This window comes from Callithrix jacchus, chromosome 13, assembly GCF_049354715.1.
Source record: "Callithrix jacchus isolate 240 chromosome 13, calJac240_pri, whole genome shotgun sequence".
Taxonomy (NCBI): domain Eukaryota; kingdom Metazoa; phylum Chordata; class Mammalia; order Primates; family Cebidae; genus Callithrix; species Callithrix jacchus.
This window is the reverse complement of record NC_133514.1, coordinates 68,236,546-68,264,327: the sequence shown is the minus strand read 5'-3', so window position 1 is coordinate 68,264,327 and position 27,782 is coordinate 68,236,546. Positions and strand designations below refer to the sequence as shown.

Below are 27,782 nucleotides of genomic sequence, written 5' to 3'. Positions count from 1 at the left end.
ACTAAGGTGTAAACATGTAATTGTCACTACAGCTGTTTGATTTTCTTCTCAAACCACTTTTCCACCAAATAACCTGATTTTGATGCATATTTTTCACACCACAGTTTAACTGGTGCTTGAGTCTTATGGTCATATTGCTGAAGGAGAAATGAATTACTGCATATGGGATGGGACGTATAAGACAACAATACAGCATCGAATTGTCACTGTTGAGCAGCTTGCTGGGTCACTTGCTAACTCAGCTGCTGGTCCTAAACTAGCTTCTCAGTGAATATAACACAAAATGTGTCTCAAATTATTAAATAATATGTGATGAGGTATTTAAGAGTCCTTGTTAATAGTCAGAATTACAAATGCTATATTATATACTGCTGTAGTCCCCATGCCATTATTAAGAATATATACTTATTAAAAATATTTATAGGCCAGGCATGATGGCTCACGCCTACCAAGACCAGCCTGGACAATATGGTGAAAGCCTTGTTCCTACTAAAAACCAAAAAAAAAAAATAGCCAGGTTGAGGTGCCTGTGATCCCAGCTACTCAGGAGGCTGAGGTGGGAGAATCACCAGACCCTGAAGAGGTTGACACTGCAGTGAGCCATGATCGCACCACTGCACTCCAGCCTGGGCGACAGAGAGAGAGAGACACCTTGTCTCAAGAAAATATATATATATAAATATAATTCCACCTCTTTAAATTTGCCATGATGCCAGATACTGTGTGATATACTAAAAATAATTAGAAATGTATTTACAGTCTACTAGAAAAGAGAATATAGGCAAATAAATAGCTACTATATGAGGTAATATGTAATCAATTGTTACAAATCTTCCAAGAAAAGGGGTTTCTTCTCCAGGTGGGAGAATCGGGTGGGAGGCACCCCCAATGGTTTGGACAGATGATTGTGGAATTCAGGGAACATAATAGACACTCACTGAATGTTGGCTCCCTGACCTTCTTGCTGCTTTCCCAGTCCTGACCTAAGTGAACAAAATCCAGATTCATCATCATTTGAAAATGAAATCTCTATCCCAGACATAGCAGAACATTCCTCAGTTCTCTATTCTAGCCTACTGGAATAATTTTGCAGGGGCATACCTTGACACAGTTTCATGTTAATTGATTTCCAGGTAAAAATTCTTATGTTTAAACATTTATCTTTTTCAAGTGATTAGGAGTCTTGGGTTTGGTTTTGTTTTTTAACATCTAACTACAAAACTAAACATGTATACTTGCTTTCAGAAATGTATTCCAAACTAACTGGACTCCCCTGCCTTTCCTCCAGTTACAGAGGTGTGGCTAAGACAAAAGGTTTTATTTTACCCCTTCGCAAAAGACAAGGTAGAATCTGAGTGTAGGTTAGAAACAGTTTGTTTTAGTTTGTTTTCATATTTTCCTCCAAGTGAGGCTGAAATCCTCTTTTGCAAACAAGGAATGAAAAGGTGTGTATTCACAGCACATCCAGAGGAAGTGACCCTCATCCCCATTTTCTCACTTTTCTATATGTTTCATGGACTTAATTTTTATTGACTACAGAGCTTAAAATTTCTTTTATTATCCCCACTCAAACTGTAAAACTCAAAACCCCATTCTGTCTTTCCTCTTATCATGTGGTCTTCTGCTTGGGACCCCTGGGTTGGAAATATTTGCCCATTACCACTTCTAGACCTGGCATATCCGGATCCTTTACTGATCAGTTTGGAGGAAAGTCAGTGTGGGGATTGTAGTTCCCACCCCTTTCTGGATGGTCTGGGCGTCACTCCTTTGCTCTGAACATCCTTAGATCCACTGTGCCCCTGTGTATCCCTTGTCCTTGGGGCTGAAATCTCAGCTCTTAAGCACATCACACAAAGAGTCCAAAATTCGAGGGAGTAGAAATTGTGTCAAATGAGCATGTGGTTCTGGAACTGGTCCGTTTTAGACATCATCTCATTTCTTTGCTTTGTGGGCCTGCAGGGCTTTGGAAGTAAATTGGTGCTATAGCAACTTCCACTTAATTTGCTCAGTGGTTAAATTGATCTATCTCTTTTATTTGATCGGATCTCCAGGAACCGAATCATTTGCATTGATTTATTGATTGGCGCTATGTTTTCACCATTAGTTTTGATCACTTTCAGCTGTTAATATTGGATAATTCAATCAGGATTGATTGGCCTTACCATTGAAGGCAGAAAGCTAATCACGTAGGACACAAACAGGACATGGCTGAGCTAACCTCAGTTTGTTATTCTCCTCTCTCTCCCTTCCCACCCCTCATCATCTGTGCAGTAGCAAAAAGACTAGTTTTTCTTAAGCAAAGGAGGGAGTTTGCAGTTGTATAGCATTCATAATGCATCTAAAGGTAAGATGGTTTTATATGGCTTTTTGATACAATTTCATCTAGAAATTAAGCAAGCATACAGAAAGGTAAGCACGATTATCACAATGAACTCATTTGGACTAAATGAGTAAATGTATTTTCAGTTACCCGTTTTGTACCAATAAATGGCTAATCTGTGTGTGCATGCTTGGACGCACAACCTGGGCTCACCTTTTTCTAAATTTGGCCTTTCCTGCTTCACCACGTGCCTTGGTAGTCAAATTTTCAAGAATCAAGTGGTTAATATGACTGAAGTAAGGGCAACAGAGGTAATTGCAATAAGCTAAAACCACTTTATTTGCATTTGAATTGTTTCTACAGCACGCCAGCTCAGTTTTTAAAAATTCTCCATCCATTAATTTCTTGATGTTCTTATTGATGGCTGGTTTTCGCTATTAAAAGAGGGAGCACCACCTCTTCGTTCTAGGACTCGTTCCCTCCTCCAGCAGCCCTGTTGTTAGCGAGCTGCCATTACATTATTTTTTTGTCTGGCCCAGAGTTGACGACAGATGGCCATCTCCGAACTGCCATCAGTGCAGCTTTATGGAGCATCCAGCCAGGGTGTACTGAAGAGCACTGTGGCCAGTTCTGCAGCCCCCTCCCTCCCACCCCCTGGAAATGTTCATCACCTCTGCCACATTCTGCTTTGGCTGGGCTCTGCTGGCCCTGCCATCTTCCGTGTCGCCAAGACAGCCTGCTGCCATAGCACCGGAAGATCTGCCTCCATTAGGAAGGAGAGACTGCGTGTGTGACTGTCTTGTAAAGACAGAGCTCTGTCTCAGCGCCTTTGTTGCCGGATCCTTTGGAGAGATCCGGAAATCCAAATTTCCAAAACATTCTGCCATCCAGAGAGGCACATGGAATTGCCACATGTTTCTATTTTAGATGTTTGCACCACACATGGATCGGTTTCCTCACATTAGTGGAGACAAAGTGCCAAGAATAGACCCCTTATGTTTACAAACTTTCCTCTAACTATTGGGAAACACCACTTCCGTATCCAACTGTTGTGACAATTAGGGTAAGAAAGATAGTAATCATGGGCTTCCACTATAAATCCCCTGAAATGAGCAAAGAATCCATTCCAGCGTCTTCCTGATCCATCGATGTGGCGATCCCTCAGACAGCCGGGTGAAATGAGCTGCTGCTGTGCATTTGGAGAAAGATTGATAGGCTGCCCTTGATCGAGTTTGCTAAGGCCAGGCAGCTTCAGAGCCAAACGTGTATTTTAAGAGGAATTCACATTTGTATCCTTTATTGTTATATTTGCAGTGAATCTACAGCTTGGAACAGGCTCTGCCCTGCAGCTATGAAGGAGTAAGTTCCCCTTATTGGAGAGAGAGAGTAGTGTTCTGTAAAAGCCTGAGATGTGGCGGTGAGATGAATAGTGCTTAAAAAGCTGTGCTTGCGGTGCTGTCATTTAGAACAGCAACTCCGAGGCTTTAAACGGGAGTGAAAGGCGGGGTAAACGAGTCCTTTAAAAGTGGTGAAATTTTAAACTGCCTAAAATAACAGGTCTCCTTCATTGATAACTTCATTGAATGAGTGAGTGGAAACTAACTGGCCAGGAACTGCTATCCCAGAGGATGGCAAAGTTTGCAAAAGCGGGGCTTTTTCCTTGGGCCCCTGCGTGTCTGGGAGGGCAGCTGCTTTCCTGCGTGATCCCTGCCCCTGCACTGATAGCAGCTCCTGGCTGGCAGAAGACCATCCTTCATTGGAAACCCAAAGTGCCCATAAAAGATTTCCTTTTTCACATTGCCAAAACTTAATTTTATAATTGTCTGACTTACACCACTGGGCACATCTGCTAAGCTTGTGTGCCTTCTAGACATATAAAAGGCGACTGTGATACCATTAAATATCAGCAGTGTGCTTAGCTGTGCTTTGAGTTTATAAGGGTGAAAGGTGATTGTGCAGGAAAATGGAACAGTATATTTGCTGTGAGACAGGCACCAAGACTTCACTCCTATACTCAGTTATAATTCATGACAGTGCTGGTGGGAAGCCCTTATCCCTCTGTGGAGTTAATGCATCTCCACTGAAGCCTGCTGAGAGCACCCTGCGTTCCCCCCCACCATCTGTGCGCTCACTTCCTAGCTCTCTCCTCTCTCTTTTTCACTCTCTCTCTCTCGCTTACTTTTTCCTGAGATCTCTTGGTGTTAATATTGTCAGACTGCTACTGAATTGTAAAGGTGGTTCTCCAAAGCAGAACTGTCATTTAACTAGGGAAAGAGCTGAAGAGAATGCATTACAGCGTTGTTTAATGTCTCATTTAGAAAATGTCGATTAGAAATTGGACCGAGAAGCAGGAATGCCTTAACCCCATCGCTGATTCTGAGGGCCAAGGATGTGCTGCTAATCATCAGTTAGTAACAGGAACCCATGGCCTGAGCATGGATGGAGGCCAGGGACACAAAACAAGGTGTTCATCGCAACCCATACTAATCCCGTGCCGAACCCTGAATTGAGTGTCATGGAAGTTGAAGTTGAGTGCGACCAAGGTCCTGAGAACTGCTCGCCCACACTCTGTCCATTGGCTTGGACCAGCCAATGGAAGGAGGTCCAGTCCAGACCCCACACACTGGCCCCATCTGCCATGTGATGCCACCCACTCTGAGGACCACAGCTAATTGCCTTGGAGCTACCCAAGCCTCGGTTCAAAATGATCAAACCCCTGGGTTGTACAGAACTTCACTTAAAAGAGCAGTAGTGATTTGTACGATGCAAGCCACATTCTAAAGTGAAATATGGCCACACTGGCGGCAGCCCAGAGCCGGCAGAGGGTCCCAGAAATAGATAGTTTGTTCCCAGTCTGTCTTATCCCCTTGTGTTCTCTCCCGCCTCCCCCGCCCTCTGCACTCCCACTTTCTGCTGGGAGCCCAGAAGGTGATGAGACATGCGGAGGGTGTGTGCTAAAACAGGATGGAACTGCATCTTGTCATTCATAGCCGACCCAAGATCAATTTGCAATGTCCCATAGTAGTGTTCTTACCATACTCCATTGTTAGTGCTCCTTTTAAAAGGTAAATCCGGGTCTGAAGTACCAGTGTTTGCATTTCACAGACGTGATACTGTAGGGGACCTACTGTGTTATAAGCTGCAGAAATGGACTTTTTGTGCCTCAGACTCCACTGATTCCAAAGAAGCTTTCGAACTGCAGCGGCGGGGTGAGAGGTCATGCATTAAGACAACGGCACCCACGCGTAATTCCACCTCGCGTGTAATTGGCTCACGGTCTCATTCTGATGTTTGGGTGACATTAGTCACATCATCTTGTTCATCTTCCAAAGGAAAAGTAGGGCAAGAATGGCTGTGCTCACTGTCCAGGTTTTCTTGGGTGAAAGATCACTTTGAGATGACACAGCTGAGTAGTCAGCCTGAAATCCTGGTTGGTATTTTATTAATTTTGCACCAAGATAAATCCTGAAATTCTGACAAACTCCATGACAGGTGAAATTCCTTCTTGCAGAATCTGCGCAGCAAGAGGCTGCTCATTTCGTTCTGTTCCGAGGCAGGCAACAGGAGGGCAGCTTTATAATCAGCCCTCAAAGGACCCCCAGCCGCCCCAGAGTCTCGGGCTGATTGAATAACTCCTGGGCCTCTTCCCCTAGGCCTCCATCAGCGGGGGTCCTGTGGAAAGCAATCTCCCGCAGACTGGCACTGAAGTGAGCTTTAAACCACCATTTTCTGCTCTCCAGAGGAGCCCGGAGTACTAAAAGATAGATGGACTGCAGATATTTTATGAGAAACTGTCAGAAGAAGAGCAGAGTAAATGTTTTTTTTTCTTCTTCTTTGAGTCACACACTACATCACTGTTGAATTTCTCCCAGAATCTTTTACATTTCAAGTGAGAAATTAATTGGTTGCTAACCTTTAATTCCCCCTCCCTCTTCTTCGTTGTCTTCCTCCTTTTTTTTTTTTTTCTTAAATATTCACACAGAGGCCCTCTGCTTAACCACAGTTGCAGAAAATCAGTACCATTTGCAATGAAATATTTATAATGACAGAATGAAAAATTGGATTCATTTTCTGGACTGTAGCCGAACAGTCTGCAACTTTGGTGCGGCATTGTTTAGCATCTCTCATTCCTCCCTTTCATTGGCGTCTTTTTCGGAAACATACCACATGGACGCTCACCTATGCTTTGGAGGGATGCCTACCAAAACACAGAGCCTGTTTCTACTCTTTAAAAACAAAAAAGGAGAGAAAGGCTCATGTCTGTGTGTGTGCTGCTGTGGTGGGGGGGGCACACGGATATGTCCCATCAAAAGGTAGAGAGGACGTGAACTCTGTCAAAAGGAATGGCGTGCTAACTCTGTGGGGAAGAGCTGGGAGAAGTTTATAAGGAATACAGGAGACAGTCTGGCTTGCACAGTAGCAGAGCACAAATAGCAATCAGCATGCCATCGTATCTTGGGGCAGATTTATAAGGGGAATGGGAAGGCAGAACGGAGGTGTGTAAATACACGCTGAATATCATAGCTCCTGTTTTTTCCCTTTAGTGTTTGCTGTGTAGGCTTTCCTTGCCATGTGACCCTTGTATTCAGAGCTGCCTCCTAACCAGGGCTGATTATTGCATTTTTTAAGAGATAAGAGATGAAAGGATTTTGCTAGGACAGCCCAGTGTTGTATTTTAAACAAGTCTGCCTCCCAAGTGCCAGAGCCACAACAATACATTGATTCTTATTACAGGGCTGAGTTGGATTTGTAGTAAGTTGCCAAGGAAGTCCATATGGGTCTAGCAAATAAGTTTTTACTCACCACTCCACAGACAGGCCCAAAGAGCCTGCCTATTTCTTCTCCCTCCATTGGAATACAACAAGGGATTATGCCCTATAAGGGGGCCATCCCAGCTTTCCATCCCAGGCCTCTGTGTGAACTTTTCTTTGTCCTTTTTGGGAACACTGGGTTTAATTAGTTGGTGTTGTTTTATTTTGTTAGGGTTTCAAAAGTGAAAACAGTTCTAAGTAGATTTAAGCATCAATACAAATAGCCTCAAATTCAAATTTTAGAGGTTTCCTTCACTGAATTTGCATCCTGCATTGCCAACTCCACAGGATCAATAATCCATATTTTATTACATAATAAAGGCTGCCTATAACTGAATTAGCTCATTCATTCCCTCTGATTAGCCCTATTTTATTCATGGAGAGAGAAAAGAATACAAACTTACCTTCACCAATAGATTGCATTATTTGGATGTAAAAAGCTTCCAGCACTATAAAACAATTGCATAAGGATAAGAGAGAATCCATTTCAGTATTTGTTTACCCTAAGAATAATAGGACTCCTATCATCCTGAAATTTTTGGTGACAACCTTAAATTTCACATCCATTGCATGGAACTGGTCTCCAGTCAGCCTGGTCTGAGCACCCTGTATAATAGCAGCAAGTATCCTACTCCAAAATTCTGAAAAACAACTGGGATAAACAGGCTTTTTCTTTTGTAACCCTTGGAGAAATTCACCTTTTACTTACCCTAAGGCCATTTCCTCTTATTCATCCACGGATTATCATTTTCAAGGTTTTTGAATGCTCACTGTATTCTCTTTGAAGCAAAATCTTAGCACAGATTTGTGCTCACTAAGATGGTGCAAAACGCTGAGTGGGAAAGGCATCGTTCATTACCGGGATCTCTCAAGATCATGATGTCGAGTTTAACTTGTGGGTGACACATACTTTCTCAGAGGCTTGGAGTTTTTACACAGGCTTCCAGATTTGTCTTTTCATTGCATTCCAAAAAAAATGATTTTGAGAAATATGCTGACAGTTCAGCATGAAATGATGTGTGTTCTGACTCACCCTGCATTGTAGCTTAGGAATCTAGCCTGAAGTAATTTTTCTGTAGCATTTCTATGACTCTCTGATTCAGGGGAGAAAAAGAAGTTTCCTTTAAAGTGTGTGTTTTAGGATGTGACAGTAACTTTTCTCCAGCGCCGTGTGTGCGTGGATTCAGTAGACTGTTTCCACTTAACCCTTTATTATTGTTTTCTTTCTTGAGTGCCAGGGTTAAGGGGAAGGCATTTTTTCTTACATTAGTTTTTCAACAACTTAGGTGAGTCTGAAATATATACCCAAGTAAATGGGAACTGTAATGGTGTGTTCAGAATCAATCTCCTCTGCAGACCAGGCAAGGAACACTGAATAGCGTTCATTTATGTACTGCCAGATGTATTTCTGCATGTGACTGGGCTGGCCAAACCGCTTTGAATGATTTTCAGTGTTATTAAGCAGACTCACAGGAGCAACAGGACTCGTGACAGAAGTAAAGAGCCCGGTGGCAGGAGTCCTTGGTGAAGGAACGTTGCACAGAAAGAGAAGCACCACAGTGCAGACTCTATTTTAATATCTGAGCTAACAACTCTCTGGGAATATTTCTCTTCCTCTTGTCCAGCTCCTTCTGTGTTGTGGCTGGTTTGCATTTGTGTGTGAAGTGCCAGGCGGTTTAATGAAGTTATTCTTTTATAAATTTTGCAACACTGAAGCAAGCATGAGGGCTTTAAATTAGAATAAGTGCCACTTCTGTATGGCAGGTTCCTTTGAGGACTGATTAGAATGAGGCCTCCCGTTGCCTGGCCCTTTATGCGTGGCAGTGTTGCTGTGTGTTCTTGTTTACGGCTCACCTTTGAATTTGCATGAGTTTGCACCAGGCCTGCCGCCTGGCCCTCCGTTAGTCAAGACTGTCTTCCTTTCAGGATCATGTTAAATACTTCACTTTAAAGATATTTTTTAAATTATATTGCTTTATTGTAATGAATTAAAATTAACTTGGAGTAGCAAATTATTTAAGGATGTGAGGGTTATAGATTACTCTCACCATAGCTACAGCACATCTCTGTGTGGAGGAATGAAAGGGTTCTCTTTCCAGTAGCTCCGTGCACCATAAGGGGTGAGGAAACTGTCCCACAGAGACCTAGAAGCAAAGCCAGAAAAGGTGCCCAGGAAGTGAGAGGGGGAATGGGAACATCACGTGTGGATTTCTGAAGCAAATAGCAGCTCTTCTTGGCAGGGCAGAGAGTGGGGTCAGCTCTGCCATTTTAAGACCTTAAAGAGTGTAAGATAACAGGAAATGGTGGACAAGAGAGAATAAAAATATATCTTAAGACCAGGCTTAACAGAGAATAGGAATTGCACTCAACCATTCCTGACTTCTTTGTGCCTGTATGAACTTGCTAATAAACTGGGATGGTTTTAAGGGGTGGGGAGGGATTGTTAAAGAAAGAGACCTGAAACTTTCAGCAATACAGTAACATACAGGGAAAGGGAAAAGAAAAGCAAGCACACCGGCAAAAAAAAAAGGGGGCACCAAACTTGAATGTGAATGTTTTCTCTTCCCTCCAAACTCGGATTTTTTTCTTTCAAGTAGGAGACAACCAAACAGAATTGGGCCTGTGAAATATTTGCATTTTTAAAGAGTTTGCTTAGAACTTAAAACAAGAGTTACTTGGGGCTCCTTCTAATTACATTCTCCATGCAAGAATAAGTCCCCTGAGAGACAGAAAGATCAAAGGCACACACCAGGAATCTCACCTGTAGAAGCAATGCATGTAACTATTTTTCTGCCCTGTGCAACACTCACTTGCTTAGGCGTGGAAATGGACATGTGCACATGTGTATTCCCACGCGCGCGCGCACACACACCACTCAGGAAGTGGCTCACGCTTAACGCAGTTTAATTATCTAAATTAATACATTGTCCTTTCACAGTTTTTTTAAAAATGTATCATTACTAAAGCCTATGCCATAGTAGACACGCTAAGTTTTTTCTTTTTTTTTTTTGCTTATGGTGGGGAAAGATGTTTTTCTGCTATCCTTAATGATTTATAACATGTTTGACTTACTCTTAATGTGAGTTTACCTCCTAGGGAGTGTGGCAGTGTTTTTAATAAAAGAAATAATACACTACAAGGAAGTGGCATTTCTTTTGCTTTTTGCCCAAGTTCAATAAACTATTTTTCATACTTATTGGAATTTGGTTGAAGGGAATCCATGTCCCTATCAAGTGGAAAAGCAGAAAGAGTCTTGGCTTCCTCCTTCTTCCTACAAAGGTTACCCTTTGAATATAAATTACAACGTCCTGTGCTTCTCCCATTCTAATCAGATGACCTTTTGAATCTGGTGGACCAGAGTTTAAATCCTAAGCCTGCCAGTCAGTTTTTAAATCAATGCCCTGCTCCACCATCTTTTAGTGTATAACTAAATTTCAGTGGATTTCAAACACAGAAGTGAAGGCAATGATACCAGTGGCATCTTGCAGCTGACTGCAAAACAGCCAAACTTAATTCTGAGATCTTGGCCAAGTGATATGATTATAGTTAATTTCGCTAACTAAAGTCTCTTCAAAAACCTTCCGGGATTCAAAATCTAAGAGAAAAGGGAGGAGTTGAAATTTTGTAATGTTTGCAAGAGGACATTTCTGAGCAATTATCAATTTAAGCTTCCATTATTTGCCGCTAATTACTACACAAGACTGTTAAATATTTAGTAGAAGTTTGTTTAATTGCGTTTGACTGGAAGGGGATGCTTGAACATAGCTTCAACAGCAAGAGTTGGTTGTGTGCACGAAGAGCTGGCAGAGAGGAAATTTGTATTCGCCCAAGATGAACACATTACAGTGTCAGACAAGCCTTCTTTTTTCTTCCTTCCAAAGATTTATTTATCTTTAAGGTATCTAAAATTAGAGCACGAAGAAGGGGCACTGTTCATGGATGTAAAATTGGAAGGAGGTCATTCTTAACCTTGTTTACAGATGTTCTAGTTTAGAAAGCGCCAGTGTGATAAATTAAACATTACAGGGGAAAAATTAAAGCTTAGCAACAACTGGCACATGGACACATCTGTCTGTGAAGCACTGACTTAATCCCTGAATATCTTATTAGACAGTATTGCCTATCAAAGCCTTCTGTCCCACAATACGCTGGAATCCTGCAATTCCAGAATCTTGAGTGAAATCTTTACACTCTCCCTCTCACTGGTGCTGGCTTTGTATAGTTTGATTTAAATTTTCTGCTGGCTTCTTGCATGGAAACAGACAGCTCAATTCATTGTTTTCTTTTAAAAATAAACATTATACTCTTAATATATTTCCCAGTGGCTATTTTGCTCTTTTTAGCCTCTTCTTCCCATTCAGCACCTTTTTTCTCTCACTATCAATGTAGTAGATAGTGCACGCTATTGTCAGTTCCAAAGAGGGAAATTTTCAAGCTTGTCAGGTATGCAAAACAGATAAGGGTCAGCTTGCAACTAAAATTTTACTACTGTTTTTAAGATTTTAATGGAAAATGGGGTTGTCACAATATTAACATTTCCCGTATATGATGTCACAGTAGATTTTGCCCTTTGGAAACTGGTGGATTAAAGGGCTTGTTTTATGTCTCCAAAATGTTTAATTGTCAAAATAGTAGGAATTGTTCTGTTAGCAACTGAGACTTTGCATTATTTCAATAATTAGTTTTTGCTCAGGCTTCTGAAGATTCACATTAGACTAAGACTAAGCTGGATGTTCTTGGTACTTGGTAACCACAATGGGCTTTTCCAGCTCAGTTTGATATTGCAGAAAATAGCAAAATGTGGTGAAAATAGGCCCTTTTTGAACTGACTCCCCACCTCACTGCACAACCAGATATGCCTGCAGCTCCACCAGATGCTTCAACTCCTAAGCAGTTCCTGCCCTCTGCTCTCTGAGCTCTCAGCTTTGCGGCTGCTCTTCCCTCTACTTCAGGAGCCATTTTCTCCCTTTTTACCTCTACCCCCTCATCTCTCCCACACCAGGCAAGTGGGACTCCTCCAAGAACAAAGCCCCTCACACAAGGCGAAGGGCCCTTCCTCTGTGTCTTAGAGTACCCTGTCTCTCTGGGTAGAAGGTCTGGGCTATGGCAATGAGTGTCCTTTATCTCTACAGCTGGCCCAGCCATAGGACGAATTCTAAGACCCTGAACATGGGCGTCAACCCTCTGGGACTTAATTTTCTCATCTGTAAAATGAGATACTGGACCAGATGCTGCTAGGTACCACCCCACCCCTCAGCACCCCAGCTCTGAAACCAATTTTTTGTTTCTCTGTGGCATTACTTACAGGTGTGGTTGATTCACCCGCCATTGAGCCTAGACCAACAAATTGAAGATGATGGCTCTGTAGTTCTTTTCAAAGTGGATAGTTGTCTCCATTCCCCAAATACTGGTTTCCAGAGTTTAATATTTGGGTCCCTTTAAACATTATTAGATTACAAATATCCCTAAAGCAGCATTGATTGATTGCCACTAAAATGTACCATCTTTGTTCATCAATGGTACATGGATGGTCTTAAGAAGTCACTGAAAGAATGAACACTTCTGGAAATACTTGGTTCTTCACATAAACAATCCTATTTATTATATATTTCAAAGACTTCTTTCTACAATTTCTGTGCAATTGCCCATGTTCACCCACTGAGTGTATTTTAAATGTCATGCAGTACAGTCTTGTGGTACATATGTGTCCTTTTGCAATTCTCCTTTTAAGATAAGGAGTATACCATCTTTGAAGACAAAGTAGCATACTCAAGCATTGTATTGTAAGCTCAATGTATTTTCAATACAAAGTAAATTCAGAACAATTATATGTCTTCCTCATAACCACCTGTTCCTGTATCTGACCTCTAATTTAAGACTGTCAGTAACAAAACAGGTCATTAACAAGACTTCCTCATTACAGCTATTTGACACGCCTCATAGACCACCATTCCTTCTTTCCTTTTAGATCAGTTCTTCCCTGCAGATTCTTCAAATCCCTTAAATGCAAAACTCTCCTTATCTCCCAGCTTTCATTTATTGACGCACAAATGTTTTTCAAACAGTATAAGGCAGGATTCCTCAGTATCTCCCTGGTGGGAGAGATGCTTCCCACCAAGGGATATGTGGCAGTGTCAGGGGACATTTCTGATTGTCACAACTGGGAAGATGCCACTAGCATGTTGGAGATAGTGGCCAAGAGTGCTGCTAAACATCCCACAATGCCCAGGACAACCCCCTAGAACAAAGAATTGTCCAGTCCCAAATGTCAGTAATGCTGAGGTTGGGAAACTCTGCTTGCTGTAAGGCAAGCCCCACTGGCCTTCTAAAATCTATTTTCAGGCTCCTCTGTGGAACCAAGCAAGTGAATAGCATGTTTTTATATAATGACTGAGAAATGGTGTACTGGATGGTCTTTTAGGTTGCTTCAGATGAGATAGAAGAGCTTTTTACTATAGGCGCATGGTTAAGTGTTTGGAACATAAACTCATCAACATGCCAATGTCTTCATGCTTCAGGATTATTTCAGATCACCCTTTTCTGAACTTTGTTAGCACAGAGTCCGGAGAACAACAAAAACAAAAATGTCCTTCAGTGAGGTTTATTAGAATGTAAAATTGTTTCCTATGGGAGGTATGATAGAAACTTCATTGCCAGAATCATTCAAAACTGGCCTAGTGTGTAAACTTTATCAAACAATTATGTTCTTACAAGGGGACAAGCTAAATGCCCTAATAGTCCTTTCCATCTTTAATATCTTGTATTCTTCTGATCGCTTCTGATGATACCATTTCACCTTTTGCTTTAATATAGCTTAGTGTCATCCAGAAAATGCTTTGAGATGTCAGACCAAGCCCATGTGAACTGTTAAATGTCAAAAGAAAATGCATCAGTGTCTCTGTAAGTTCATGGTGATGACATTACCATATGAAAAAATAAAAAGGGAAATTCTGTCAGTGCAAACATGATCATAAATGCAACATTCATGGCTTTAAAGAGAGGGGCAAAAGCATATCATGACAGTTTGGAAATGCCATTGCTGTGTCATAATAAAAGAGTAGAACTTCATTCTAGTAGACTCTACAAATGTAAAGATTATGAGTCAACTTCCCTGGCTATGAAAAATCCACTATGCATGTGTCTTTTCAATCCTCCTAGCACTTAGGGAAAATATTATATATTTGTCTTTAAAAAATGTTCGTTGAACTATAATGTAGTTCACAAAAATGCACATATCCACAGATATGGACCTGATATTTACCTCGTAAGGCCCATAAAAACACAATTACCCCATATTTCTTCATCCAGGAATTATATAGTTGTGGGCGGTAGAAACTTTGGGTGGGCAAAGTGGGGTACTTCAGGGTGATTTTGGTCTTCAGTGTAATTTTTAGAACACTCCTAATGGTACTTCCAGAGCCGTAGCAATCTACTTTTAATCAGTTTAAAATTATGAGTACTTCTGTAATTGTGTGGACTTTGAAAATGTTAATTTATTAACATTCACATCCTGTTAACCTTATTAAGATGCTTAAAGGTCACCCTTTGCCGTTTTGACTATTTTTTCTCTTAACATTCAGGAGAAATAACCCAGGACCCTGTCATCATTAGCTGTATACACTTTTAAAACTATTTTACTAGCATAAGAAGTTGGGAACGAAAAAGAGAGAGGGTGGAAATGTAAAAATCTTGATTAGAAAGTATAATTTAATAGAACATGTATTGAACCAAATGTATTGATTAATGTGGAAGATATAGTACTTATATTGATTCAAACCAGAGATTTAGTACTAAAAGCTCTAAGCCAAAAAGCTGTTGCAGATTGCTACAAAAGTCAGTTTAATGCTGTCCTTGAGAATGCCTTCACAAAGAAATTCTTCTAATGTTTGAGGACTAGGTAGAATGCAGTATATGTCAGTCTGATCCCGGAGGGTTTTATTTTGTACTCTAATAGCTGTTACGAGCCTACATTATATCCAAGGAGTAATTTTCCTTAGGGGTGCCCGGCTCGCTTTGTGTCAATATTCTAGCATTTTAAGTCACGTACAGTATATGCTTCTGGGAACGGGGAAGGAGCCAGCCAGACTCATAATGGTCTGCATTCATTAATAAAGGCAGAAGCTTCTGTCCCTCCATTGCCCACTACAGGGATGCCTCTTTGGCCTTCGGGGACCCGTACAGACACATTTAAAGAAAGCTTTATTTTGAGTGGGCAGGAGATGAAATGTAGGACTTGCAGGCATTTCCTAAGTCAGCTATATGCCCGAGCGCAGGGTGACCTTAATGGGTCAAAGAAGAATGCAGGTCAAAAGACTTATTATCCAGCCTGTTGGAAACCAATTGCTTTTGTTTAAAAAAAAGAAAAAGAAAAAAAAAAACCATAGTGCTTAAAGGTGGACAGTAATGTAGAATTCTGTTTGCAGCCTGTAACTGCACGACTGTGTGTGAACTGGAATATGCTTCCGGAAGAATAAGAGCACACCGATTATCCTCCGTGTTTACAGATAAAGGTCCAACCCAAGTGATAAAAGCAAGGGTAATATAATTAGTTAATCAGTGATGATTGATTACGGATGTTTGTGTTCTTCAACTAAAGAAAAAACAACACGCTGCCATGGTGCTGTCACCATCTGTTGAAAGAAGCAGCCACATTTAATCTTTATATTTCTTTATTTCTTCCCGCCTTGCATTGTTTCTGAGCCACAATTGCCTACTATTTCATCTAGTTGGAAAACATCTCATTTAAATTGAATGCAACTGCAGTTTAAATTCGGGTTTCTAATGGCACAGTGAATTAGTGGAAAGCTTGTTTTTTTTTTTTTTTTTTTTTCTTGTTTTCATTTTAAAATAGCATGCTGGCTCTTTTTCTTAGTTTTAAAAGCTTGTCAGAATTTGAAACAAAAGGCTATAAATAAACAAGTCATGGTAAAAATGATTAACATCTTTGAATCAACAGATTTCACAAAACTTCCATTCAAATGCCGTTTTTGTTTTTATGACCATTGATACATAACATTTTGCCGATGCCAACAGAGTGTTACAAAGCACAGACGAGACATGGTCTCTGCCAAAGAATTAGAGAAGTGAGGGCCATCTGTGGGCATAAGTTTTGGGGTTGGGAATTTAATTTTATAACCCTAGGAAGATAGGTTCCCCCTGGCTTTCCTCCAACACTGAATTTCATCATTGATATAGGTGCAAAAATTCAGATTTACATCAAGATTGCAGAAAAATGGAATCTCTTTAGCCAAGGTGAACAGTTTCAAAGGATCATGGATTTTTGTTTTTACTTAAAAATATTTTTCTTGGATTGCATTTTAAATAGGATTAAACCGTTTGACCAGTAAATGTGGTCAGCTCTCAGAAAAAGGAGGCTGACTGAATTAATCATTTGTTAGAGTGCCAAGCCCAAAATGAGAATTCCAGTCTTGTAAAATGAAAGGCATCTCATATTTAAAAAGAAATACATAGTGCTAGAAGGGAATTTTTAAGGCCGTCATCTGTTTTTTAGCTTTCTAAGTTTAATTTCACATTTATAGAGGAAAAAAAAAATACATATAGCACCCTCCTTCCAAATGGGGCCCTTTACAGTAAAGAAAGTGTTTTTGAAACCTCGCTATTAAGGTATCATACCTAGATGGATCTTCTTTTAAGCTTTAAGGTATGTTGTGGATTTGATTTTTTTTTTAACACAAACCCCCCTCGTGTAAAACAACTGTTCATAACTGGGATTAATGGTTTGCAATTTTCAGTTACTTAGACATGGGGTCTCCAGGAGATGGCTTTTTGCAGAGTAGAATATGGCTCTCTGTGGGATTACAGAAGTTTTCTTCTCTTCCTACTTCCTTTTCTGTCTTCACCCCCCACCTCCACCAATGTTGCACTGATGTTCTTCTCGATTATGTAAAACACTTTCCCTTCATTGGAACAGATATTTTTTCTCATAACCTGTCATTGCATTAAAGTACTTTGGGGACTGTGAATTGCTGTGTAAAATTGGTGAGATTACCCACTGCTTTGTTCTAGCATAGTGGTTTCCTCTGGACCTAAAGAGCTGAAAACTTGCACAGAGAGAAGGCTGCTTGCGGATGGCCTGGCAGCAGTTTTCTGCTTTCTGCTTATATGCATGTGCGTCCTGGCTGTCTCAGGAGTGGCTCTGCGGTGTGGCGGGTAGCCAAGGGGAGAGCAAACGGGGCCTCAGAGCCTACCCTCTCTTTTTGTTTGGCGCTTCTGTTGTCAACTTTTTCAGTCTTCCCACTTGCCTCTTGTCTCCCTTTCTAAAGAAATAATGTCTGTTAGTCTATGAGTATCAGAAAACACAAAAAACACTGAGTGCTCCCAGGAAGGAACTTCTTGTTTTTCTATTCAGAGAATCTTGTAGTCAAGTCCAGAGACTAGGACTTCACATGTGTTCTCCCCAAAACCTAGAAGCCAGTAGGATGAACTGTGGCTCAGATACTCCACTCCTTCCTCCAGAAGATGAAACGAGACCATTTGTGTTTTCAGTGGACTTGAAGTACTGCATGGGGGAGGAGGACAGACACATCCCCGGATCCTCAAAGGCAGTGAAGGCAGGCCCTTGAGGATGGAACAGAATCCCATGGGGGATTATTTCCAATACAAATAGATCTATTGCCAAGAACCTCTAGGAACATGCTGCCTTCCACCATAAGAATCACTGCCATTGGTGGACAGCCAGGCCTGGGGAGACCCTGCCATAGCCGTCTGTTGGGCTGGATCAAAAAAAAAGAAGAAACCAAACAAAATGAGAGTAAGAGACCTCTGTGGTCTGCAGGCATCTCCGCACCAAGAGGACTTCCTGCCCTTACTTTCCTCATGCCAGATTTCTTATGTTGATATTACTTACATCGGGGTGCTTTATTTTTGAATTTCACAAGCCATATCCTTGTCCTTCTCACAAATGATTTATATTCTTCTCTCTTATATGCAAAACATAACTCCTTTATGAAACATCTTCAATCTGTTGCAGTAAGTGATGTATGTGTATTTGTTCATGTCCTTGCACCTCTGAAGAGACTTGTATGGCTTTGGTTGAAGATGAAAGCGTACAACACACAACTGTTGCCAATTGTTATGGGCAGTTTATTTTAGGTTCTTGTTTTGTAGCATTTTGATATAAGCACATATAAAAAATACTGGGAACATTGCACCGTGTACTCTTTCACTAACCCTAGAATCCAGTCACATGTGGACTGTCCATCATAAGCACGTAAACACTTGAAAGTAATATTATTAAACTGATTTTGTTTACTTTGATTATGGTACAAAAAAAAACCCATCTATCTGTAAGAGTCCTTTTATTTCCATAAATACAGGTTGAGTATTCCTTTTTTAAAATGCTTGGGACCAGAAGTGTTTTTCGATTTCAGATTTTGGCACATTTGCATATACATAATGAGATAGTCTAAACACAAAATTTATTTATATTTCTTATATACCTTAGACACATAGCCCAAAGGCCATTCTATACAATATTTTCAGTAATTTTTTGCATGAAACAAAGTTTGAGTACATTAAACCGTCAGAAAGCAAAGGTGTCACCAGCTCAGTCACCTATATGGCATCGTGTCAGTGCTCAAAAAGTTTCTGATTTTAGGGTATTTGGATTTTGAATTTTCCCATTTGGAGATGCTTGATCTGCATTGTCGTATCTCCTTGTACTCACTTGGTAATTCTTTTTGGACTGTTTAAAAATTAAAAACCTTTCTATAAACTTGACTCTGAGATAGCAGAAGGTATAAAAAGGCTTAGATGTGGTGTATTTCGAGTAATCAAGCTTTTACTGTTTATAACCTTTCTGAATATAATCACGTTGATTTTTAAGAAAATAGCAGTTTTTTGGTCTCATTAGTACCTTTATTACCCTTTCTGTCTACATATTGGTGACAAGTACTTTTCAGAAGTATTAAAAATCAACATACAGAGAAAGTAGTTTGCATAAAAACCATTTGTTACTTCCTGTATTCACTTTGAGGCTGGGACCATTAAACTATATTTTAAAGAAGGGTAGGTGAAATACTCTTCTCCATCATGATTTGTCATCCATTTTCTTAAAAAATGAGCTACATTTGAAATGGCGCAAGGAAGATCTAGGTCCTCTTCACAAGGCTTCCTACTCCCCCACTTCTGCACCTAATCCCAATTGGTTCATAGCTGAACCTCTGGTCATTTAGCCTATATTCAAGGAGCAGGCAGTTTGCTAGTTGCTGTAAAGGATGGAGAGATAGCAAACATCTCTGAGATGAAGCCCTCTGCTTAAAATATTCCAGTGGCTCCCTTAACCTACAAGACAGTCTGAGCTCTTTAGCAAGGTACATAAGACTGCTCATATTTTTGCTCCAGACCACCTCCATCTTCGCGTCTCATGAGTACTGTTGATTCAGAACACTCCAGAAGAATTCAGGCAATCTGAACAAGTTGCAGGTCTGAAAACATACCTTGCATTCATTGGCCATCAGAATTATTGGCATGGGTGAGAGCAGGCCCTACAAATAATCATGAGACAAGACCTAAGATACATCCTATATAAGCAGTATAAAGTGCAGCAGGGCATCAGAGAAGGGAGAGAGATCAGTGTTAGATGGGTGAGCATGGAAGTGATGATATTTTGAGCTAGGCCCAAGATTGTGCTAAGAAGGGATTGGGGTCAGGGGATACAGGTAAGTAACGAGAGAACACGGCTCTGGGTAAGTGCAGAGAAGGAGAGTGGAGATCAGGCTATCTTCAGGCTTATACTTCAAACAAATGTCCTGCAAATCTGTGACCATCCTCCAGTCCTGGTTCTGGAGCCTTCCCACCCGGCGTGTCCACCCTTTGGGCCTGGCTGGTGGTTCTGAGTTGCCCAGCTATCCCAGTTACCCTCTCACAATTTGGAAAGAGGCCATTCACTCAGAAAGGGAACATGCTAGCATAGATGGAGAAGAGACTGCCAATATACAACACAAGCCGTGTCAGCTGTGAAAGGGCATCCGGGGACGGGTGCCTGCCATGGCAGGCTACTGTGATCTGCTCCTGAGCCATGGTATGACCACAGCCTGAAGCCCACCCTCAGTGGGGGGGCTGCCCCCGCTGTCCATCATCAGCCAGGCAACTCTTGCATTTCATATGCATATTCAGGGACAGATAGAGCCCTGTTGTGTCAAGATGTTACAGTCTCAAAGGGATTGGAACAGAGGCATATGTAACCAATGGAAATCACGCACAGATACATAAAACAGTTAAAACGGTGCTACCTGCTTCTTGAACACTGGGTCCTGTTTTAATAAGAGATGATGGATGGTGAGAGGGTATTGTAGAAAGGCATGGCAGAGGTGGAGAAAAGGCAAGGTGCCAGCCAGCCATCTCACATTAAAGAGGCTCCTGGCCTGGCCCCTCCCTCCAGGCCCTCATGGGTGGTAGCAGGTTCAGAATCTCTCTTGGTCTGTTTCTCCATGGGGAAGAAGCAGTAGATTTCTTTTTAGCATTACAGGGCACTCATGAGCACTATTCATCAGAGAGCAGAAACTCATTGTTCATGTCATTATGAATGAATCACATGTATATATGCTTGGTCTGATGAAAATGAAATCACTGAAACTTGTTTTCCCTCTCTTCTTCTTCTTTTTTTATTTACAGAATCATACAATGACCCAACACAGCAGTTAGTGCAAGTACAGTCTCTCAAGGAGAACTGCTTTTGTGGCACAAAAAGGGAACATGTTTTACTCTTTGCACGAAACTTTCATTGTTAATGTATATTATTCAGAAACATTGTATTGTACCATAAAACTTGTATTATCAAAACTGTTGGATGTTCATGTGTTTGAACTTTTGCGCACCGGATAGAACCCTTGTATATAAAGTGTTGCACATGTATTATGTCGTCTGATACTAAAATGGTCTTATAAAGACAAGTGGACTTGGGCCCTATTCAGGCAAGATTTTAAAAAAATGTATGAGCAAAATGGCTTAAGATAAAGTATTTTCAAGGAAGAAAGATTAAAAACAACTGTTATACATGAGACTATGGTTGGACTTCCTTTTCTTTACGCTTAAGCCTAGAATCTCTCTTTTGGTATATCAGCGGTTAAATCCAAGACTATTTTTTATTGCTGAAGATTCTTGCAGACCACAAAGAGATGTTCTCACAGAACAGACCCCACAGCTGGATAAGGCCCGTATATATATATTTGTAAGCCTTGCAATGTGACAGGTAGCATCACTATATATGCAATAGTTGTTATGTAGACTGTCAAAGAATTTTTTTTCCTGGATACATTTGAAGCTTTGAGTGTTCAAGGTTTTCCTTAATGATTTCACGCAGCCAAATTCTTGAATCAGTTGAACTAACCTGTATGTTACTGTTATTAATGTTTACTCTGCGATCTGAACCTGGAGATTACTGGAATTGTTTTCCAAGAGGAAATAAATTCAGTTTACCATTAGGTATGAGTGTATTTGTGTGTTTTCTTTCTCTAGTTACTACACCATTAAAAAAAAAAACTAATTGCCTGCACCCTTGGATATGAAATCTGCTCTTGAGCATATCACAGGCATTACCTCAATCATATTTAACCTTTTCACACTGGGCCAAATGCATCTGGAAGGATATTCATCACTCTTCATAGGGAAGGAATCAGGCGCAGTATCCTTCTACTCTATTACATACTAACAGGTCACATTGTACTTGAGGATTCTGACATCACAGATGGATGTGATGGCTGTTTTCTGCATAATTTGCAGCCCAATTCATGTCATGCTGTGCAAATCTGAACTCAAAGTAGATGGCTGCAATTTGAGAGGCAGTTTGGCTTATGTGTACTTAAGAAGCAGCGTTGTTCATTCAGAAGACAAAGCACAGAGCGGGGAGTCAGAGGGTTGTTAGTTCTAGTCCTGGCACTGCCTCCCGATGGGAGTGGCTTCACCTCCTGGCCTTGGTTCCTCCAGCCCAAGAAGGTAACAGAACTTGGTCGTCAGCCTTCAACTAGGTATGGGGACATCTCTGGAACACCACAGCCTGCCATGCAGTGGTGAATAAGGAGCTCTAATTTCAGTGCTGCCTTTTTTTTTTTTGAAGAGGAGAATTGCAATGTGTTAAGTAAACCCTGTTTTACACATTAGTCAAAATGGTAAATAAAGACCTGGTATTCGTGGGCAACTTTCATGCAAACCATGCTGAAAATATTTAAGCCACTGTGAGTCTTTTGATGGCTTCTAAGCTCTGAGATCTTTGAACCTTAAACAAGAATCCTCACAGCACTTTTTTGGTGTGGAACTAAAAGCAGGGACCAGCTGACTTTGTTGTGACCACCTGTCACCAGGAGAACCATTGATGAAACCTAGATTACCAGCACCACCAGGCATAATCCCCATCCCATGACTCTCAAGCCTTAGCCTGCTCAGGATCACCTAGAAAGCTTGTTACATCCTGGGGTGCTGGGCCCAACTCCCAGAGCAGCTGATTCAGTTGGCCCGGGGTGGCTCTCAAAAATGTGCCTCAGAAGTTCCCAGGTGATGCTGATATTGCTGGTGTGGAGGCCACACGTTGAGAACCACTACCCTACCATATTTCCAAGTTCGTTGAGCACACTAAAATAGTAATCAAGTGGAGTGGTGGCAAATTACACGATTATGTTAGCAATATAAAGAGGTTTGGTTGAATTTTAAGATCATTCAGAAACAAGTATTTTATAGTGATTAAAGTATGTGTGCTCGCCAGAATGGGGTGTGTGTGTGTGTGTGTGTGTGTGCGCGTGCACGCACGTGCGCAGATGGTTCCCAACTTATAATTACAGTTTTTTTTAACTATCATGGTACAAAAGTGATACACATTTAGTAGCTCCTCAAGTTACAATGGGGTTACATCCAGCTAAATCCATTGTAAGTTGGCAAACATCTGTATTCAGCTTTCAGCTTCATAATGTTAGGAAAACCTGCATCTATACATTTCACAATGGATTGCCAGCATGCTATTTAATTAAAAAGCTTTTTCACCAGCTACATAAATAATGAAGTATGCTGAGAATATGCAAGTACATCTATAATTAAAATACTCAGCTATATTTTTTAAAAATTAAGATCTCTGGTCCATTCAGGATTTTGCATTTAGAATGAAATAGCCATGCTTAATAATGATTTTTTAAAAGCTATAAAACGTCTGGTTATTAACGAGTGAGTTATATTTTACTAAAGGTACGCTGCTCTTTATTTACAGAAAGCGGGTCATGTGTCATCCCAGGGATGTATCCCATTGCCTTTAACAACATTGCCTCTTGGAGACTTCTCAGACTCTAGCACAAACACCAGGAGTTGGAATTCTCAGGACACATCAGAGACTGTGTTTGCCATTCTCCCTAGAAGCTTCCACACAGCTGGGCGTCGGGCTCCTTCAGCACAAACAGTTCAGCCTCTTTCCAGACCAAGCCGGGAGGCTGGAGGAATTGACCATTATTTGCTCCATAAAACTGGTTGATCCTCCAATAATTAGGAGATAGTTCCTACTTATCAAGTCTCTCCTCCTTAGAACCAACTGTTCTTTGGGTCATAAATCCCGAACAGTGCTCGGAGCAGTCATTCCCCTCATTGGCTTCTTACCTTGTTTATATTTACATTCTACATCCTTCCCTAAGGTAAAAGGCAACGTAAAATAAAAACGAACAAAACATTAATAGGAAAATCAGCACGTGAGGTCAGAGGGGAGAAAATATACTACAGTAGTTGCCTTGTTTTATGCTTCAGTTTTGATTTTGAGTGCATTTTAGCATTGACTTGGAGCTTCCTGGTAGTAAAGGGGGAAAACATCTAGAAAGGAAGGAATATATCAGTTCCTCAAGAGAAAAAATGCTTCCCTAGCACTTAATTCCAAAAGAAATTTCTCAATGGCCATACAGATGGTCGGTGACCAATATAACAGCCAGTGTTCCTGACCATCATTTTATGACTTAATGCAGTGTTTCTTATTTGGAGAAATGCTACTGCATCTATGGGTAGAGCTGAGGATGCTGCTAAACACATAATACACAGGACAGGTCCTCATAACAAAGAATTATCTGGCCCAAAATCTCAGTAGTACAGAGGTTGAGAAATGGCTCTCATGTAAAATTGTACATGATTTGCAGTGGCCTAAACTCCTTTACATCGGAATGACCTGGGGAACTTTAAAAACATTCATTGCCTGAGCCCCATCCCAGTGATCCTGACTTAATTGATCTCTAGCAGGGGTCGCCAATCCCAGGGCCACGGACCCTTATGGGTCTGTGTGGCCTGTTAGGAACCAGGCTGCACAGCAGGAGGTGAGCCGCAGGCAAGGGAGCAGGGCCAAGCTGCATCTGTATTTACAGCCACGCCCCATCACTCACATGACCGCCTGAGCTCCGCCTCCTGTCAGATCAGCGGCAGCCTTAGCTTCTCACAGAGCACAAACCCTATAGTGAACTGTGCTTGCAAGGGATGTAGGTTGAGAGCTCCTTCTAAGAATCTAATGTGATGATTTGTCACTGTCTCTCATCACCCCCAGATGGGACCACCTAGTTTCAGGAAAACAAGCTCAGGTCTCCCAATGATTTTTTTATTATGGGGAGTCATATAACTGTTTCATTTACTACAATGTAATAAGAATAAAGTATACAATACATGCAGCGCACTTGAATAATCCCAAAACTATCCACCCGTGACCCTGGTCCATGGAAAAATCGTGTTCCAGGAAACCAGTCCTTGTTAACAAACAGGTTGAAGACCACTGGTCTAGAGTGCAACTTGGACATCGAAGCTCCTCAGCTGATTCTAGCGTGGCCAAGTTTGAGAACCAGCGGGTTCTAAAGCTGTCATTCTCAGGTGAGTGTACGTGACTCAAGACTACACATTAGACAAGAATGTTTAAGGAGTAGAGACGTAGTGTGTGCCTTAGACTCTTCCCTCAACACTGCTTTTGACAATGGGGCATTTCATTATGATTTTAACCCTGAAGTAACATAATAACCAATAGCAAGCCTGTGAAGAGGGAGAAAGGAAGAAATGACCCAGAATCCCATCACCCTTACACCTGGTCCAGGGATTATAGACTCAGCACGTGAGAAATTGGCACAGGGGCTTCTAGCAACCTGGAGAGCAAATGCCCCCTCCCCTGCTCCCCTGTTGCCTGCAGGGAAAGAGGCTCCTGGTGCCAGATTGCCTCGTACCTTCTGAGGAGCCAGCAATCCGGGTGGCTACATGCTATGTTCCAATTTCCAAATGTTGGCAACCTGTTCCGGTTTTTTTTTATTCAAACTCTGCTGGCCCCCACTGTGTGGGCCATATGAGACATACTTTCAGGCCAGGCTTGAATCTTGGATTGCCGGTTTTGACCTCTGGCATCAACTGGTTGTTTTTTTTTTTTTTTCTAATTATTCTCATTCCAGCCCTTTTTAAATGTTTGTTTTAAAAGAACGATATGACTTTTGTATATCAAAGTTCAAACTGTGCTTTGTTTTCAATTAGCGTTATATGCAGTTTTGAAGTTGCTCTGTGACCTTCATATTCACATTGCTTAATGCTGAACCAAGTAATCCAGAGAATGGATGTGTTCTTTATGAGGCTGCTCTATTTCTGGAGGTTTAGATTTCAGACAGATTTCTGGGCGTGATAAAGGATAACAAATGATAGAAAGTTAATATTCTCTGATGCAAATCAGATAATGCTAAATTTTGTGTTGTGAATGGGGGCCAAATTAGTATGCTTTAGAAATCATGTAAATGGGTGCAAGGTTGACATTCTGCTTTGCAAACTGGCAAGCAAAAACAGTGTTTCAGCCCCAGTGGAAGGTCACAGCACCAGAGACCCTCTAGGGACCCCCACAGGCTGGGCTAGGCATCCCAGAGCAGCTCTGGGTCAGTTCCAGAACATGGACAAGGACTCCAGTGAACCCTCAAGTTCCGCTCTATGGAGCATGGCAGTCTGACTTTGTGTCTGTTTGTGCCTGTTGGGGTGCAACATTGCAGAACCCTTGAGAAAAGAAGCTTGGAAATCCAGAGCCCATTACAGAACACACCTGCAAATGCTTCTCCATTTAGCTTCAGCAGGCCAGAGACACTTACCACCTCCCTTGTGTGGAGGAAGTGCCTACCAAAGACACTGAAAACTGGAGTTCAAGAAAGAGGGATGATTTGGGGTAAAATAGGCCAGCATGAGTTTCTGGCAGAGTCCCAAAGCTCAGGTCTGGTTGGCACTACATTCCTGGGTGAGTGCCCCCTGAGACTGCAGAGTAGCCTCTACCGTCTCTGCCACATTCCTCTGTAATGAAGTCAGCTGTCAACTCCTTGGGGGGAAAAGCACAGAGCCCCTTTATTTCCAAGCAGGTGTTGCAGCATATTAAAGGTTGAATTCCATCTTGTGCTCACATCCTGAATGAGCCAGTTTGCAGGCAAGCTCAGTTCTTTCTGCAAAGAGGGAAACTTGGCAATGGTGGAGGCTGAGTACTTAAATGGCAATCAACTTCTGGCTCATATCAATTAATTCCTTCATGGACTTCTGCCTAAGTATAGCATCTTGAATTCCCAGCTGCGGCGTCTATGAAAAACAGCCCAAACAACACACGCCACAATCTCAGGGAGGGCGCACCGGTGGAATGATGGGCGATGCGATCTCAGGGCAACCGCGGATGCTAATTTTGGGCCTCTCTTTGTTTACCTGCAGAATAAGGAGGAGAACATACACCCATTTCTCAGGGTGGGAAATTCTTCAAGACAACATCAACTAAGTCTAAGAAGAATCCCTTTGAGGGCAATCACTTCTCTTTGGCTTTAAAATACCTAGATTCAAAGGAACAATGAGATGTGGGAGCAGAAAGTGGGCTAGAAAATCAGAGGATGGCTTTAATGTCACTCAGAAACCAGAAAGCCCTGTTCCAAAATGGCCGTCATCCCAAGAAACCTACCAGAGTCCTGTCCATCTCTGTTCCATGAACAAGGAGTGCTTGCTGACGGGCTGCAGACAGACTGGGGGTGATACCCTCTGCCATGCGAGATTTGGCCATTCTTCTACTCAGCTGGTTGATGGAGACAGTACGATTCAGACCACAATATCTACATGGGGATGTGAATTTTCAAAGGTCTCTCCTCTAACGATCTAATAATGTGGCTATCACCAAGGTATAACCAAAAAGCCAAGGTCACTTGGGAGGGACAAACACGTTTCCTCTCCTGAGTGTGAGCAGCACTGGCTTGTCTCTCTCGGCTTGCTTTTTCTGAGTCAGAGGAAAAGTCTAGTCCCAAAGCCTTTGGTTCCCCGAGGCTCTTAGCTATTTAAATATGTGGCTATTTAAATTTAAATTAAATTAAATTAAGCAAAATAAAAAATTCAGTTCCTCAGTCTCACTAGGAACATTTCATGTCTTTGGTTGCTACATGAGGTCCATGGTTTCCATATGGAATGGCACAGTTACAGAACATTCTCTTTGCCATGCACAGTTCTATTGGCAGTTCTACCATTTTAACCCGTCCCCTCCCGCTGCTTTAACCCCTCAGTGTACAGAGGTCCCACTTTGTCTAGTTCCTTTAGTGTCTTCCTTCCCTCTGTATACTTTTCTTCTGTCTTCAAATGCACATACCTTTCTTCACTTCTGAAAAAAAAAACTTTTTGCTTGACCCTGAAGCCTCTTTACAAGACTACTTTATTTC

At 41.5% G+C, this 27,782-nt stretch overlaps 1 protein-coding gene across 6 annotated transcripts in view; it reads left to right on the top strand.

Annotated features, from left to right (window-relative positions):
* The window catches only part of ZNF521 (zinc finger protein 521), a 294,182-nt gene extending 272,607 nt beyond the window's left edge, over nt 1-21,575 (top strand). For all 6 annotated transcript variants that reach the window (XM_078347914.1, XM_035270773.3, XM_078347913.1 and 3 more), the window contains one exon: nt 20,767-21,575. In XM_078347914.1, coding sequence (XP_078204040.1) covers nt 20,767-20,796 — 30 coding nt within the window. In that variant the 3' untranslated portion in view covers nt 20,797-21,575. The remainder of the gene's footprint in view (nt 1-20,766) is intronic.
* Nucleotides 21,576-27,782: the final 6,207 nt, after the last annotated feature.